Source organism: Triturus cristatus, chromosome 8 (genome assembly GCF_964204655.1).
Source record: "Triturus cristatus chromosome 8, aTriCri1.1, whole genome shotgun sequence".
In the NCBI taxonomy this organism is placed as follows: domain Eukaryota; kingdom Metazoa; phylum Chordata; class Amphibia; order Caudata; family Salamandridae; genus Triturus; species Triturus cristatus.
The window spans coordinates 206,022,879-206,041,183 of record NC_140591.1 but is presented as its reverse complement, the minus strand read 5'-3'; the positions used below and the strand labels follow the sequence as shown (position 1 = coordinate 206,041,183).

The following is an 18,305-nucleotide window of genomic DNA, read 5'->3' as shown; positions in this document are numbered from 1 at the left end:
AGCCTTCGTGGGACAGCTCGCCTCCTGGTCGTCCTCTACGTCTCCTGGTACCCGTGGCTGCTGCGACAAGCTTCACCTCTCCACCTGCAAGCTTCACGACATCGCCTTGTTCCTTCCTGGTTCCACGTGGTCACTGGCTAGTGACCCAGACTCTGTCCCTTCTGTTTGTAGGTATCCTTCCTTCTTGATCCCAGCCTTGGGATCCACCGGACACTCTTCACTGAATGCCTGTCAGCAACTTTCCTTCAGGCATCCATAGGAGTCGACGACGAAACCAGACGCAAGTTCACACCTATGCACCCGCAGCCTGTGGGCTAGGTAACTTGGGCATTTCGGTCTTCACTAGGGTATTGACTATCCAAGGGTCTAGTTTCCGAGTCTCGACTTCCTAGCTATCCCAAAAGTGTCCTAAAACTGCTAATTTCTAATAACTTGTATTTCTATCGATTATACGCATTACGCGTGAGTGTTTCCACTCTGCACCTGAATCCCGTGCTCCTCCCACTTCCTAACCTTGGGTAGTACAGTGTAGCCCCAGCGATTCCCTAGGCCTAGGCCTATCCTAATTCCGTGACAGTGGTCCTTATACCACTTCTTTAGTATATGGTTTGCGTGGCCCCTAGGGCCTAACTGTATTACTTACCTGTGTGACTTAATGTATGCTTGAATAAGACTGTTGTACTTACCTCGAATCTCATAAAGAGTGCTGAGGGTTTGACTAGAATAAATACACTTTATTTTATATATATATATCTGTTGTGGTGTCCTTTCATTTGGTATTCAAGGGATTATATATGGTATAACAGCTGGCTTCACATGCCATTAAGAGTTTAGCCTAAGACTGCTCTTGTCCATGCTACCACTAGGATAGCTGGTCTATAAGGTTGACTTTACAACCAATCACCATAAGGGTTGTTTGGACTGATAGAAGGTGTACACTAGAACTAGTGACATCATACATCAGGCCAACTTCTCACATCCAGTATTGGTATCTTTCATAGATTCACGTGCCTGAATCATTCCCCGTCGCGGGAGTCCCACGGTAAATACAAAAGTAGTGCCAAAAATAATAGTAGTAGGCCCCAAAGAAAAGGCCTGAGGCCTAGATCTCAGCAGACTATCTACATCATTATGCCAAATGAACAAAAACATTTGTATCAAACATTCAGCACCCTCTAGAACACTCAGCAAAGCCAGTTCTCCTCAGATTTTCCTCAGCACAAGTGAGAAGAAAGTGTCCCAAAACGTAGAGAACGGACTCTACGGGGAGGAGGGTGGGTGCATGTGAATATATGAAAGATACCAATACTGGATAACTGTAGTTACAGGTAAGTAAATTGTTTTCTTATCCAGTATTGGGGTATCTTTCATAGATTCACATGCCTGAATCAGAGTAGCAAGCAGTATACCAAGTATACAGTCGTTTACGGATGGTGGTAGACTAGTGCTGATACACTCCCAATTGCATCCACAACTGGTTAACAAAAGGAATAATAAACCAAACCTTATAATTCAAAAACATGTAACATACACAGGGAAATGAAACATCCACTGTAATAACATTCTATGTGAGACATGTCATCATTGCAGAAATGTCATTGTTAAAAATGCAAGACATATATAGCATTTGAAAGACAGAAAAGGTACCTGAAACTGACCTCAAAGAAAAAGATGGCATAGGACAGCTTGTCCGACTGCTGCATCATCATGATGAGTAGATTGAAGGCAGTAATGTCTCGTGAATGTGCGGACATTCTTCCATGTCGCAGCACGACATATTTTCAAGAGTCACCCCAACAAACTACGCTGTAGACTATACCACCGTTCTGGAGGAGCGGCCCTTGGCTTTCCTTAGCAATGGCCTGTGAGCTTTGTCATGGTAGAAATGGATTGTAGATGCTATCCATCTGGCAATTGTTATTGTGACAGCAGTTCCCAGAGTAGTTTGGCCGTAAGCCACGAACAACTGGTCAGATTTTCCAATGCTCTGTTTTTTTAAGGTAGAATTTTAAACATCTTTAAATATCAAGAGAACGTAAGGCTCTTTCCGCTGGTGTAGACGGATATGGAATAAAAGTCCTTAATTTTACAGGTTCATTGAGGTGAAACCGACAGTACTTTAGGTATGAATGTAGGATATTTTCGGAGGGTCACATAGTCCTGAGTGAAGTGTAGAAATGGTTCCTTTATAGTGAAGGCCTGATCTTACTCACTCTTCTAGCGGACGTTAGAGCCAGAAGTAAAGCAACCTTCCAGGTGAGGAATTTGAGTTCAGTCTTTTGGATCGGCTCAAATGGGTGTTTCATTAGTTGCATTTAGACAGTGTTGAGTTCCCACTCCGGCGGAGGAGGCCTTATCCGAGGAAATGCTCGGAAAAGTCTTTTCATGAATTGTTTGATCTAAGAACGTGAACATAAAGAAGGAAGTTGAGCACCCTTTCTGAATCTGGAAAGTGCGGCTAAATGGACTTTGACTGATGAGAAGGTGAGCCCAGATCTTGCCAGATGTAACAAATAAGGAAGGATCTGTTCCGCAGGAGCTTCCACCGGGTGAACATAGGTAGCTTCGCACCAACAGCAAAATCGCTTCCATTTTAGACGGTAAGTCTCAATTGTGCTGTGAGCTCGCGATTTTGTCAATATGTCACAACAGTCCTGAGGGATGTTAAGGTCCTTGAATTCTAAGAAATCAGTAGCCATCCGTGTAAATGTAGAGACTGAGGGTCCGAGTGAAGCACCTGACCGTTGTTACTCGACAGCATTGTGGGCATCGGAAGACGATCGATCGGCTGGTCCTGGGATAATAACAGAATCTCTTGGAACCAGTACTGGCGTGGCCACCGGGGTGAAATCAGGATGAGACAGCAGCCCTCCAATTTCATCTTCCATATTACCCTCAGGATTAGAGGTATTGGGGGAAAAGAGTAAGCACAAATCCCTGACCATCGCATGGACAGGGCATTCCCTCTTGATGGTATCTGCTGGCGTAATATCGGCATTTTTTGTTGTCCTGCGTTGTGAACAAATACAGTGCCGGCTTGCCCCAAGCTCGGAACACCCTGAGCACTTGAGTCTGCTCTTGCTCCTATTCATGGCAGTCCGATTGGGACCTGCTGAGCGTGTCCGCTAGGGTACTGTGGAGACCCCTGACCTGTTCTGCTCTGAGGGTTATATGTGGAGTGTGACCCATTCCCACAACTCCTGAGCCTCTTTCGACAAAGTTGCCAATCTTGTCCCTCCTTGCTTGTTCACGTAAAACATGCTGGTGGTATTGTCGGTCCGAACCATTACAGATGAACCTGCAATCCTTGGAAGGAAAGCTTGCAGGGGCAGGAAAATTGCTCGCAATTCCAGGCTGTTGATATGTTGTTTTTTGTACTCTGGAGACCACTTTCCTTGCATCTGTAAATCTTGGAGATGACCTCCCCATCCTTCCATGGAGGCATCCGTCGTGAACAAAATCTGGAATATCCTGTATGAAAGCGAGTCCTTCTGCTAAGTTGGGCATGTGTGACCACCAATGCAGAGCGTTTTTCATGCGTGGTGTGACTGAGGATGTCGACCCACGGCCTGTTGCCACTGAACGTGTAGCTCCTCCTGTGAGGTTTCATTCAGAGTCTTGTCAAAGGGACGAGATTTATTGCGGAAGAGCACATCCCCAGGAGTGAAGCAAACATGCAGACAGAAATTGACTTTCTTCCGGAAATCAGAATTACCAGCTTTTGAAGACGAACCTGCCGTTCGTAAGAGAAGAATGCCCTGCACTGGACGGTATCCAGCAGAGCTCCTAGAAATGGAAGGACCTGCATCAGGCGTAACTGAGATTTGCTCCTGTTCACAGTTAACCCCAGAGACGTGAAAAGATGAAGATACGTTGTCACGGCAAACCGGACTGCTCTTTCCGAAGGACCCTTGATTAACCAATCGTCCAAAATACAGGAATACTTGGATTCTCTGGGATCTTATCGCCGCTGCTTCAGGAGCTAGGCACTTTGTGAAGATCCTTGGAGCTGATTTTAGTCCAAACAGGAGCACTTTGAACTGATAATGGGCACCAGCCACAGTGAAGCGAAGATATTTGCGATGCTTGGGATGTATTGGGATGCGGAAGAAAGCGTCCTCCATATCCAGAGAAGCCATAAAATCTCCCTCGTTGAGACAACCTAGAATCTCTGCAAGTGTGACCATGCAAAATCCTTGCTTTTTTAGGAATCTGTTCAGGTTGCGAAGGTCTAGAATGGGCACCATTCCCCCGATTTCTTTTTGATGAGGGAAAAAAAAAAAAATAGGGAATAGAAACCCGTCCGTTTCTGATGTGATGGAACCTTCTCTATTGCATTCTTGAGGAGCATTGTTAAAGCTTCTTTGAATAATAAGTGAAGATGAGGGGGGAGGGGGTCCCTTGGGCAGAGTGGTGGGTGGCTTGGTGACAAATTCTAGGGTATGACCGTTGTTCACCATGTCTAGAACCCATTGGTCTGATTTAATTTCTTGCCACTTGTCCACAAATGCTGAAATTTTCGCACCCACCGGAAGGTGAATAGGTGTGGAAGGCGCCCTGCGGAGATCACTGCTTTCTGTTGGCATCCCGTCCTTGATTTTGCGATCTTATTCATCAGCCCCGACGAGAGAAACCAGACGTGTTGGATTGCCTGTATGAAGATTGGTAAGTTTGTCTATATTGGGGCTGGTATTGTCTATTCTGCTGGTTTTGTTATCCTCCTCTAGAGGAAAACCCACACCCTCTTGCACCTCTGAAGGTTCCGCGTTTGTACTGCAATGAACCCAAGGATCTTGCCGTATCTGTATCAGTTTTTATTGCTTGGAGAGCTTTGTTGATGTGTTTTCCAAACAACGATTCGCCATCATATGCCATGTTCAATATTTTTGTCTGGACTTCAGGTCTGAAAGTGGTGGCCTTAAGCCACACCTGGCATCTGAGTACTGCCGTACCAGCCAGCTGGCGAAAATTTCTATTGACAATGTCTAATGCGCAATCTATGGTTTCAGATGCCGCACGCTCTCCCTCTAATAGAATTTTTCTTGCTTCCTGTCTCTTGTCTTCCGGAATGAGCTCAATAAGTCCAGCCATCTCAGACTACATTTGGCGGTCATAACGCCCTATTATTGCTAGGGAGTGTAGTAATGGGTGTTGCCGGGTTCTTAGATCTTTGTTGGGCAGCCTGGGAAATGACCAAATCTGGTCAAGGATGGCCAATGAGACAGGATGGCCAATGAGACAGGATGGACTACTGGTCGGAGCACGGTACTTCTTGTCTATCCGTGGAAGCACTGCTGGCACAGATGCAGGAGTTTATGATTTTGATCCCTTCTTTCCAGATGTAATCAATTATGGGGACAGCTCTCGTAATCTTTCTGGATTCCTCCTTAAAATCATGTAGTAAGCATTCAGATTGTTCAACTGTAACAGGCACCTGAAATCTAGCAGCAGCTCGCTGCACTAGATTATGAAATCCCCCTATATCCTTTGGGGGCGACTCAGATGGGAGAGGAGTCGGTGGTGAAGGGAGAATATAAGAATCCCAAGGATCTGCAGGAATGGTCTCTGGAAGTTCACCCTCTTCAGATTCCTCTTCGGAGGACGTGTCCTGACCCTGATGCGGGTCTTTAGGAGGGTCTGGAAGCCGAGGCGTTGGAACAGGAGAGTCAGGTCAAGGCAAAGGATCCGGAAACAGCCCAGGTGGTGGTGGAACCTGTGGAATGACTTGCTGTGGGGGAAAACGCTGTCTAATCTGCTAGCATGGCTTGCAGGTCTTGTATTAGAGTTGGAGGCAGATGTGACATCTCACTCTGGCGAGGTTGTCTATGGTAAACTCTGTGATGCGGGACGACAATGTCCTCTTGATATTATTGTTCATGATAATCCTCCTCCTGTTCATCATCATCCTGACATTTGATGTGTAGCTCAGAAGGATGATGAGCTATCCCAAATGGTCCTTCTTCCTCTTCGTCCTCGTAATCATCATCCTGCACATATGTTTCCAGGAGATGTGAGGGAGTAAGCGGTGAAATATCACTATATTCATGTCTTTGAAATGTTTTGAGCTGAAAACTCCTAGATAAAACAGGTGTTGAATGAGTAGGAGCTATAAACAATGCAGGTGCCGCAGACGGAACAGGTAAATCCCCAGTCGACAGGACCCTCGTCGACGGGGTAGTAACCAGCTGCATCTTCGTCGACGATGGAGGCTTCGTTGACGGTAACGTCGTCGATATGGATTTCGACATGGACTTAGTCGACGAGGTGTTCGCCGACAATTCCTCAACGACGGGTTGCTTTGACAGGATAGTAATCCGCTTTGACAGGATAGTAATCCTCGTCGACAGTATATGAAGGAGCAGAAGAAGTGACAGAAATAGTCGAAGGAGGGAAAGCCAGAGATTTTGAAAAACTTACTCAGTTTTTGAAGACGTCTTTTTAGAGTCCTGGAGAGCAGAGTCCTGAGGAGAGCGCGCTGACCCAGAGGAGATGAGGAGTCCTCTGAGAAGGGCCAGAAGTAGAGTGGGAAGATTTATGGTGTTTTTTCCCCTCGCTTAAAGAGCTGTCATGAGACCTAGCTCTCTTGCTGGAAGTTGAGGCTCTATCATCCTCTTCAGCCGAAGAGAATTTAAGCCATAACAGCACTCTCGCCTACCTATCCCTAAGAGTCTTAGTAGGGAAGGTCCGGCAAATTTTGCAATCTTTTGCCTCATGTTTAGGGTAGAGGCAGTAGATGCAGTCCATATGGTGGTCATCAACATGGACTCTACTTGGCGCAGGTTCTGCAGGACTTGAACAAGGCTTTCTAGTCAGACATCATGGAATAAAAAAGAAAACTGAGTGGCACTCAGGGAGACTCCCTTCAACACGACATGCGGTGAAAATCGGAGAACTGGCTCTGCTGAGTGTTCTAGAGGGTGCTGATAGCAGATTGGCTGGTTCCAAGTTTTTGTTTCTTTTGACATGATGTAGATAGGCTGCTAAGATCTAGGCCTCAGGCCTTTTCTTTGGGGCCTACTACTACTATTATTTTTGGCACTACTTTTGTATTTACTGTGGGACTCCCGTCTCGGCGACGATGAATGATTCAGGCATGTGAATCTATTAAAGATACCCCAATACTGGATAAGGGAGAGATTGTGACATTTGCCCAGTTATGCATAACATACCAAATTGCCAATACCTGTAAATTAAACACGCACTTACCAAAGCCATTCCCCGATGTACCGACCTCCCAGAGTCATCACCACTCGAAGACCGCCTGACAGACTACCTCAACAAAAGAGCAATCTCCCTTACATACCGCAAACTGATAAATAATCAGAAAGATCGAACGCACACCCCGAGAAAGAAATGGCAGGCAGAACTGGGAGACATGGACGACCAGGACTGGCAGGAGGCGTTGGCGTCCCCGCGAGAGGTGGCAATTCCATCCCGATTACAACTCGTGCAACTGAAAATACTGCACAAAACATACACTAGGACGACACTTCACAAGATCGGATGGACTGAAACACTTTTGTGTTTACGGAGGTGTGGGCAGATGGGCACAATTTACCACACGTTGTGGGACTGTCCCAACATAGCACAATACTGGGAGAAAGTCATGAGTACATAGCACAATACTGGGAGAAAGTCATGACTACAATCGCCCAGGTCTGTGGCTTCGAGGTCCCCCCAGAACCATGGCGGTGCCATCTAAATATTTGGGAGCCAACCGACCTCAACCACGCAGCACAGGCCTGGGCGACCCTTGGCATTACACTGGCTAAGTGAAATATCGCACAGTGCTGGGGAGCACTAACTGCCCCCCTCAGGGGCATAACACAGGCCCCCGCAGTGCTGCACTCTGGCCGGAGAGCTCCTGATTGAGCCCGGAGGAGGCCCCTCTACATACCGTGCAGGGAGGCCCCCTCACTTTTTGTTATGCCAGTGGCCCCCCTGCTTCAACATTGGTGTCATGAACTAGACAAGGCAATGGTGGCAGAAAGGGCAGTATTCATTCACAGAGGCGGTCCCCAAAAGTGGGTGCGGATATGGGGCAAGAGGAACTTATTCCGAGGTAATATTTGCGCCCCACCTGAGGAATCCGACCCAGATCTAAGCAAATAACTCACATGAACTATCACAGAGCCACACAAGCAGCCTGTGATCCTGGATTGCAAAACTTATGTCTAGGAATTGGAGGGTATAGCACAACTGTACCATGTACCACCAGACAAGCTAACTTGTAACATGTATACTTCGAGAAGTACAAATTTCATATGTTATCAGCATTGTTGTGAGCATATATCAATAAAAAATGTAAATAAATACTGAGTGTAACCAAATAGTTATGCCTCCTTTAATAAGCCATCACCGAAAAGGCCTCTAAGGTTTATTTATATAAAAGACAAAACACAGCTGCACAGAAATACGTAAACAAGCACTGTGAAAGTATCAACACGTCTTCCTGGAAACCCGTGCCTTTAAAAAAAAAAAAAAATAAACACATTGAAACAAAACATGTTGCCACTAGTGAAATTATCCATGTGGCAGGGTCAGTGCTTAGGGCGGTAACAAACCAGCCACAAGGTGGCACAAATGCCCATTGTTCACCAATGACCGCAATGCAATTTGGAAAAGTGGACCTAGCAACCAATAAAATAAGTGGTAGGTGTGTTCAAACTGCATGCCTCACAGAGCAGTGCATGCATGCTGACTCTGGACTCGACCTAAAAATTGTGTAATGTTCTTATATGAAACTCAATCCGAACAAGGCAATTTCTATCAACTGACCTCTTTCAGGGAAGCTTCAAACTGTCTTGGGCTCGGTCACAAATTATGAATTTCCATTTACAAGTGATGGGAGTAGCAAACCAAGTCTTCCACATATTTAAAACACAGTGTGTGGTCTGGATTAATTGAACAAAGGAGAGTGATTGCAGCCCCAGCATATCCTCAGCCCCCCCAAAAAATTGCATATATCCTCACACACATACACTAACATATATACACAGATACCTTTAGCAAAACTATTTTGGATCTCAGATGTCAAAGCTAGACGGAAGGAAAATTACTAAAATGTGACATTTTCGAATAGTCCTAGGTGTCAGGTCACTGTTAGCAAATCACAATATACGTTAAAGTACATTATTCGTTGTTGCTTTAATGCCCTAGAATCAACCAGTCTTCCCTCAGACCCCCGCCCCCCTATAAAGTATTAAATGTTACCTCTTCTGCCAGGTCTTTTTTTATGAGAAATGTCAAGTGCTGAGCAACAGTCATGAGAATAAGCGCTGCCTGCTTGCTTTGTAAATACGGGACCAACCGGGCAATCAGTTTTTTGCCTTTCCCAACAGCCAAGGACTGGAGAAATTCATCCTCTGATTCACTGAACCAAAAAAACAAAAGAAAATAAAGAAATAAATAAGAAAATAAAGTCAAACAGTTACTTTTCTATTCAAACCCCTCCTCCAAGTCCTGGTTTCTAACAAAAAATGTGTAGACCACCTGTTGAAAACTCGTGACATTATGACATGCTGCTAGGTCTCATTCACTGATTTCACGATGCCACAAGTAAAGCAAAATAGTTATTTCACATCACTTACTCTATGCTGTTAACGCACTCCTCAACTTTCAACGCATGGTAGATCCTTTCCACCCTATGATTCTGTTTATCAAGGAACCAGGAGCGTTGGTCCTCCGGAACAAGGACCATTTTCTTTTCTGCTTCTTCCACCTCCAGGATCATCATAAACATCTGCAAAGAACGGGAGAAACAGACACCCTTTTAGGTCAAAGCTGAACTGTGCTAAATATTTCAAAAAGACTAAATATATTTTACATTATCTTCTACTACTGAAGTTTGAAAGCATGATATTGAGATTCCTTCTTCACCATGTAGGGTTCATACACTTTGAAATAAATTATAGAAGAGCTTTCCAATAACAATTAGAATTCTGCAATATCTTCCTCCAGCCACTCACCTCTGCTGTGATAAAACCTCTGCTAGTTACTGCTCTTCTACATTCTTCCGCCAATTAACTTAGGACCGTCTGAGTCAAGGCCATTTAATGGTTATCCTACACTTAAAGAAAAGCATGAATGTTGCTGCTTTTGCCCCTTTTTGTAGGCAGGAATACAATTCCCAGTAGCCATGCCCTAAAGGCCTTATGGACTACATCTGCCATCATTTTCGCAAACTGTGCCCAGAATGTCATTTATTACCCTTGCTCAGTTCTAAACTATATAGTAGATGTCACCTGCTGTGTTCTACACTTGGGGTAGTCTGCTCCCTGTGTGGCTATATTTTTATGCAGGTTCAGTATAAGAAATAACGTACGTAAATTTAAATCCATAACTATGAAAGATTTATCTACCTATAGCACTGGTCTTTGATCATTGTCAATCAGGGAACTTTCCATCACCATCTCATTTCCCTCTATGCTTTGCCCTCCTCACTTTTGTTCTTGTATTGATCAGACCAGGTTAGATAAGAGTGTATTTGACTTTTCCCCATTCATGTTATGCAATAGCACAATAATCTGAGCAGCTTTTTGGGGCATCTGGAGACTGAGTCTTTGTATCCTTGGCTGTGTTAGTCGGATACACTGTAAAAAAAAAATACAAAAAATGAAATTGAACTGGTCATTCAGGCACAAGCCTCGGAGTGTTAAGTCCAGCCCCTACATATCAGGACACCATCTCCTTCCAGACTTTGCCAAATGTAGACGCCCAGCTTTCGTCCGCTTTGTGTTTTTCTTACACTTATGCATGCCAACTGTATCTACTAAGGTAATGTTAAGTCTATCTGTGCCAGCTAAAATAGGAAGTCACTTTACCTATGTCCCAGTGTCATCCTGTCTAGCAGCTACCTATATTTAGGTTACATCAAAGAGAACGTGATACAAATTGAAGCTGGGCCACTAAATTATATAATCTCCATGACTTGAAACTAAAGCCCTTTCCTCCCGGGTCAGCTGCAGTATTGGTAGTTTGACTCAGCTTAGTTTCCTTCCCCACATAAAGGTTATCAGGAAAGTATCCATCTTTCTGAAGTATTCTTGGTGTTTAGCTTCAAACAGCCTTGAAATACATAAAAGTACATAGGAAGAAATTCTTTAGGCAGAGCTCCTAGGCCCAACAATCGCAGTGTTTTATCTAGAAGAGCTCAGACTCAAGTTCATCACTTCCCCCAAGTTAATTGTGTATTCACCATCTTGGGCATTAGTGATCATTATGCCTACACATTTGAACGCCTCAATTTCCCATCGTAGCAGGAACAGTAGCAATTTTATTGCTCTATTCTGAGTGGAGTCTAACTTACAAAATTGATTTGCTCCAGTTCTTTTTTTTAGACTGTGGGACATTAGCCTTTTGAACCATTAATTTAACTTTTAGTTTCTCCTGCACTTTCATACATTCATCTAGTTTACATTAAACTGAAGGGATATCCTAGGTTACCAACTAGGAAACGAAACCTCAATATGGGACAGTGATGTGCTGAAGTAGGAAGGCTCACAGGATTTCACAAATGGGACATTGTTATTGAATTAGCAAAATAGGGGACGTGTGGGGGGTGGACAACATGCCCTCTTGGGAAAAGCTACAAAGGGTGTATGAACTAGCTGACAATGAAGTAATTACATACTTGCCACTGAGACATGCGATTGTAGTGTACATAGCAAAAAAAACAAACCCTGGAGGATGCCTCCCAGTTGGAGGAGAGGTTATATATAATAAACACCATTCAAAGATGGCCGCGCATGTATGCAAACGGTCATCTTGTAATGGCTCCGGTTACACTTTAGGATAAACCATTGTAAGATGACCATCCCTGAATGCGCAGTCATCTCTGAATGGTTTTTATTGTAGAATGACAAAAATCATTACAAGATGTGAAGTGGGAGGGGGTGGGAGGTGGGGAGAGAACTAGCCACCATGCCTTGAGGACGCAGACAGCACAAGCCCCTCACTCACCGCAAACCCTCAGCTCACTGCACATCTCCTGCTTATCCCACAGATGAACATCCAGGTCTCCATGGTACCAGCATTTCCCCCAGATGCCCTCCAGACAGCCTGATAGTGCATGTGAACAGCGGTGCGAGAGAGGGTGGAGCACAGCTGCCGGCCCGCATTGGTAGCAGGGACTGCCTAACTGTCCGTCATGATCCTGCACAGCTGCACTGTGACACACTTCAGAACAAACGCACACACACTCCAGAACAAACGCACACACACTCCAGAACAAACGCACACACACTCCAGAACAAACGCACACACACTCCAGAACAAACGCACACACACTCCAGAACAAACGCACACACACTCCAGAACAAACGCACACACACTCCAGAACAAACGCACACACACTTCAGAACAAACGCACACACACTCCAGAGGAGTACTGCTTGGCCCTGTGGGGCCTTTGAACGACTTCCACGTTTTGCGAGCAGTCAATTTAGGACACAGGTGAGAGTAACCTGGCATTGTGCAGGCCCCCCCGTCAGGGAGCCTTTTGCAGCCTCTTCGGCCTCTGTACGCCAGGCAAGGCCATTATTACAGCGCCAGTGTCTCCCACTGGCTATTCGAGATTGCGCAGGGAACCGCCCGAATATTCTGATTATGGCTGTCTGGGGGTTCCTAGAGTGGCTCTGGGAACGTGGAAAGGGGAGCAGACTTATTGTAAGATCACGTAGACTGGGGTGTACCCCTTTTCCTTCAACTCAGGCGCTTCTACTGACGGCTCCAGTCACCCCTGAACTTACTGGGGGTCAGCCTCCAACGTGCTTGCTTTGGAGGCCTAGATTAACTGTGGCTTTGTACTCCTCTGTTCTGCTGGTAACGGGGTTTTGGCGAGGAGATTGCTTGGACTGGTCGCCCTGCATTTTGTGGTTCTTTCTTCCATGGCCTTTCGCATCCCTTTCCATGTCAGATACCTGGTGGTGGAGTGGATAGGGCTATTGTCATCTCCTGGAGCCTTGGCACCCTGGCTGGTGCTGCAGTTGCCTGATTGCCTCCCCAATTGCTTTTGTAGCCCCAAAAGGTAGCTTTTACAGCTTTAGGACCACTGTTGGGCGATTGTGTCCAACTGGACTATCCCTGCCTCTGCTGGAGCTTCTCAGTGGGGTCTTGACTGTTGTAGGACGCAGGACCCGTGGGTCTGGATGAATTCCTATCACTCTGAAGGACAGCTTAATAGAATCTATAGCTGCAAGGCGACCAATAGTAAGGTGCTAGATGCATACTGTTTGGCAAGAGCATATTCCAATCATTCTGCCATGCGGTGCTCCTTCCAGTGGTCTGTGAACAGGCAGAGTACCCCTACTTGGCGCTTGGACACCATGATTCATGAGGACCAGGCTTTCCATGTTTCTTTGGGTGAACAAGTTGCGCACTATTGGCTTGATAACGCCGGTTTAACCTCATTGGTGGAGGTAGAATTCGAGGTCATGAAAGTGGCAATTCGGGGATATTGAAATCGAACAAAGTAGAGGTGCACGCTCAGTTGCACTCGGATATTCAGCAACAGGAAGCGGTGCTCGATGTCTTTGCAGCGAGCTGGAAAGGAGCTCAGAGGGTAGAGTGCGAACTCTGGACAAGAACCCTAAACCTTACGATCTGATTTAACGTTTGTGGTAATTTGATTATACCGCCTATGTGGCCAGGCCCTCTGTGGATAGAGACAAGTCAGGCAGAATGCTTGCGTGGCTCTTACTGAGTGGAGGGTGGGGGTATACTGTTTTCCAGGTGCAAGACACTTGGGGGCAAGATGTCTTTGCTCAGGAGGGGATCGATGCAACTTTATTCCATATCTATAGAGGTCTGTACTCACTGAGGAACTGGAGTAGTGCGGTAGAAATGTTGAACTACATTGCAAATTCCTCTCCAGTACCCCTTGCCTACACAGCAGCAACTCAATTGGGTTTGGACATCACTGAGCAGGAAGTGTGGGGTGCAATTAAGGACATGGCGAGGGGGGGGGGGGTCCCTAGGTTGAATGGCCTGCCCTCAGAATTCCACGCTATTTATGCCACGGACCTTGCCCCTAAGCTTGTGTACCTCTTTAATTACTCCCAGGTGCGGGGAATACTCCCTCTCTCCTTGTGCAAGACCACTATTCTGTCCCGACCCAAGAAGGATAAGGACCCACTTCACGATTTGTAGCGCCCCCTTTTGATGCTTACCCTAGCAAGAAACTTAGCAAAGTACTGGAGACCAGACTATTCTCCCACATGAGCTCTCTAGTCCACCGTGACCAAGCTGGCTTTATTCCTGCTCATAGCACCAGAGCCAACATTTGTCAGCTGCTTTTTGCTTCGGACCAGCACTCACTCTGCTGGGAGTTTCTATGCCTCTTTGTTTGGCATGAAATTTGGGTTACCCTTCGTCAAATGGACAAAATGTTTATACACTAGCCTGTTGGCTAGGATTCGTACTGGCTGTGATATTGGAAGCATGTGTAGTGGAGTGCGGCACCAGTCAGGGGTGCACTTTGTCTCCTCTGTTATTTGCCCTGGCTATGGAACTGGCAGGGGGTCCACTATCGGGGTTTACAACTTTCTTCTGGTTCTCAATGGCTCTCCTTGTAAGCGGGTGACATGCTCCTGGTTATGACAAGGGGGAGACACTGATCCTGGGTGTGCAGTGGCTGCTTGGAAGAATTTCGGGCACCACTCCGGTCTGGAAGTCAATTGGGACAAGTCTTGTGTGTATCCTCTTAGAGGTGACCACGAGAGGTGGAGACCCATCTGCCCGGACGAATGCAGCACTATTTGGAATCTGGGGCTAATCCATTACTGCACAGCTGACTTGATTTACAAGGGTAATTTATGCTACACAACTGCCGCCTTAAGATGTTCAGTGGCCTTTTGGACCAATCTACTGTTGTTGGTGGGAGGCCGGGTGGCCATTTCTAAAATGGTAGTGCTGCCTGGCTCCTATTTTTTCTCAGCCCTCCCGGTGGAGCTTCAGCTGAAGTTCTGTAAAAAAAACTGGATGGTGTCCAACTGATGCTATACTGGAGCCCTTCGCAGCGCCATGTGCTGCAGCAGATATTTGCTTGCTGGTGGCATTGCAGCGCCCGATTTCGGACTCTAATATCTGGTGGCAGAGCTGCAGTGGTTGGCTTACTGGAGGTCTACACTGGAGAGCGTGGCCTGCCCTCCAAAGACCAATTGACTAGCACTTTTAGGACACCAGTGCCTGCTTCCATAGTGCGCGATATGAATGTATTGATTGGTACGGCACACTTCATTTGGGCTAGAGCACTACAGAGAACGTGTACTAAATTACCATACATGTGCGAGCTGCTGTTGCTGGCGGCCTGGCATTAGGAGCTGTTGGAGGGGGTGGTAGGGGCTTCAACAGTGGACGATGGCGGGTAGCACTATACTGGATGACTTATTTGTTGGGGGGGGGGGGGCAATATTTGTTCTTTATCGGACCTTCAGGAGACATATGACTGCCCAGTGGGGCACTTTTTGCTTCATGGAGCCCTTTTACATGGGATACGAGAGTGATGAGGCTGAGGTGTTGCAGAACCGCCAGAGCACGAATGCTTGCATCACATCTTTTTCCTCATGGGCCGGACAAGGGCAGTCATGTTGCTATAGAGGGCACTGCTGAAGGGGGCGCAGCTGGACCAGATGGGTCTGCATCAGCGCTGGGAGGAGGACTAGGTAACACCTCTGTCCGATGGGGTTGGAGGAGGGTGCTGGAGCTCACTCCTGTCTAGGAATGCCCGCTTCAAGCTTATTCACTTCTGCTATATACACAGGGCCTACCTCACCTCCCAGCAAACATGCCATGTTCCCCGGCGCGGCATCGGACTGTCCTAGAAGCCATGTGGATGATACAGACTTTTTCCACATGGTGTGGTCCTGCCAGATGTTGCTCCCACACTGGACCACTGTCCTCCAGGTTGTTTGCAGGGCTACTGATCAGTACTTCGAGCTTACAAAACAGTTTGCTGGGCCTTCATGATCGTGGTGTGGCCCGGAAAGTACCAGATGGATTTACGTATTCTGGACTTATTCTGGTCAGCAGACATCTGAAAATGAAATGGAAATCGGCCTATGGCTCCAATGTGTATACAATGGGATTAGAGTTGGTGAAATGGGCAGAGCATGAAAGGGAAGTGATACAGAGGGAAAAGATTAGGGGATAATGTAAAGTGGTGATTGGGATGCAGTACTGTTGGCTCACCGCAGGTTGGATCCTAGCGAGTTAATTATGGAGGACAAACCCCTTTCTGGAGTGCTCTCCCAGGCTGCTGTGACTCAAGGCATGGTCCCAAGCCTTGGGGGAGCCCCCTTGAAAGGTCTCCAGTGTGAGGGTGTGACTGGCCTCAAGCTCTTGGACGGGTATCGATACGGGGATGGGTGTGTGATGTAGGAAGGTGGAATCAGGCTGCATGGTTGCCCCCACTTTTTTCCTGGTGTTTTGCTTGTTTTAGACTTAGTCCGGCTGGGATCCTGCTATTCAGGACCCCAGTCTATCTGCTTTCTCCCTTTCTCGATTCCAAGCACTTTAAGTACACTCCAGATTGGATTCTGGGGTACCCTAATAAGTCCCTAGTATATGGTATACTATGTACCCAGGGCATAGGTACCGTAGAGGCCTACCAGGGGCTGCAGCATGTATTATGCCACCCCTGGTAAGCCATCCAAAATGACAACACAGGTCTGCTACTGTAGCCTGTGAAAGGTGGTGTATTCACCCCTTACTCAGATATGTTACCTAGATTTCTTCTGATCACTACACATAAAACTATCAGTCACCACTATGGCAGGCCTTGACAATCCTGAAGGCAGGGTGCTGGATTTTATGTGAGAGGGTGCCCATGCATGAGCAGAGCCCCTCTGCAGCCTTCGGAATCTATTCTCCGGGGTTGTCTGTGATGCAGCCATACCATATACTCTTAAGTGCATTATAACCTCGCGGTAAATGCTAACTTTAAAACGGCTGCACAGAAACATGTGGTGTTTGGTGTCAATTACCTTGAAATCATACCTCCTCACCAGCAACTGGAGTGGGAAGTATGATTCCACCCTACTAGAGGGAGAAACAGGACAGTACCGGTACACCCCGTACCAGCTTCACAGATCATGGCATCACAAAATGGATGCTGCCAGCCACAGACAAGTCTGCACTCCTGCTGCTGGACGAAACTCCAGCAGAGGAGGCCTGGACAATAGTTTTCCAGTCACAGGGAGGTGTGACCACCTCACAGACAGGCTTTAGTGTATTGAGGCTAGGTGGGTGCACTCCAAGAGTGCTTTGATGTCTGCACTGGGGGCACATTTGGTATCCCTGTGCATAGTCCTGCTCAAACCGGTTGCAGGGGCACTCAACCCCTGCTCTGGCACGAAACTGGACAAAGGACATGGGCGTAGCCACCCCTCTGTCCTGACTCTCCCATAGGTGGGTCCCCAGAGTTTGACCCACCCCTTCCTTGGGTATAAAGTAGGAACCCCTGACTACAGGACTTTAGATTTACCTGGACGAAACTCTGCTACAGAATCCCAGAACTTCTACTATCTACACGACGTTGGATGACCAAAGAATCTCCCTTGGAGTAAAGGAGTTACTCCCCTGCAAGGCAGGCACCAAAGACGCATCTGTCCGGTTTGGATCAACGCTGCTCCTGAAGGACACCGATGATTTTGCAACACAGGAGGTGGGTTTCCAAACTTCTACGAGGCCGATCCATGCTCTCAGCAAACCTGAGATCCAAAGCCCTTGTGGGGACAGTGCAACAAGAACCCCTGGACACCGTGCACATTCGCAGCAGCATATGCTTCTTGGTGATCCCTGAGGCTGTGCTTTGGGCTACTTGTAGTCCAGACCCCGAGCATTGATTCCACCGAAGACTGCTGGACTACACTCCTAGAGTGACCCGTGGGCTAGCATCTAGTGATTGCTCTTGAGGTCCCTTCACAATCCCTTGTCCATCGACTTGTAGGTCCCTGAGAAGAGTACTTTGACTTTCAATGGGCTTATCTGGTTGCTTCAGACGTGCCCTGACTCTCCATTGCTTGGTGAGTCAACAAGATCTTGCTGGTCCACACCAAAGTCGTTTTACTCTCACCGTGTGGGTTGCCTTTGCCAAGGCTTGTTGGTCTCCAAGCCGGACACCGACCCCATTATTTGCAATTCCCCCTCCGTGCTTGTTGGTCCTGTCCTGTTGTGTTATTTTGTATCCTTTGGGGTCGCGATAGCAATGTCTGGTGAGGAGATGGAATTTAGCCAGGTTGCCTTGAAGATGAAGACATCTGAGGGTGATGAATGAGATCGTGTCTCAAATTTCCATAGCATGTTTG

At 46.9% G+C, this 18,305-nt stretch overlaps 1 protein-coding gene across 5 annotated transcripts in view; it reads right to left on the bottom strand.

The window, feature by feature from the left end:
• The window catches only part of PATL2 (PAT1 homolog 2), a 443,602-nt gene that overhangs the window by 125,639 nt on the left and 299,658 nt on the right, over positions 1-18,305 (bottom strand). For all 5 annotated transcript variants that reach the window (XM_085621371.1, XM_085621372.1, XM_085621370.1 and 2 more), the window contains 2 exons: positions 9,591-9,742; positions 9,214-9,373 (listed from right to left, as the gene is read on the bottom strand). In XM_085621371.1, the coding sequence (XP_085477497.1) occupies positions 9,214-9,373; positions 9,591-9,742 (312 nt within the window). The remainder of the gene's footprint in view (positions 1-9,213; positions 9,374-9,590; positions 9,743-18,305) is intronic.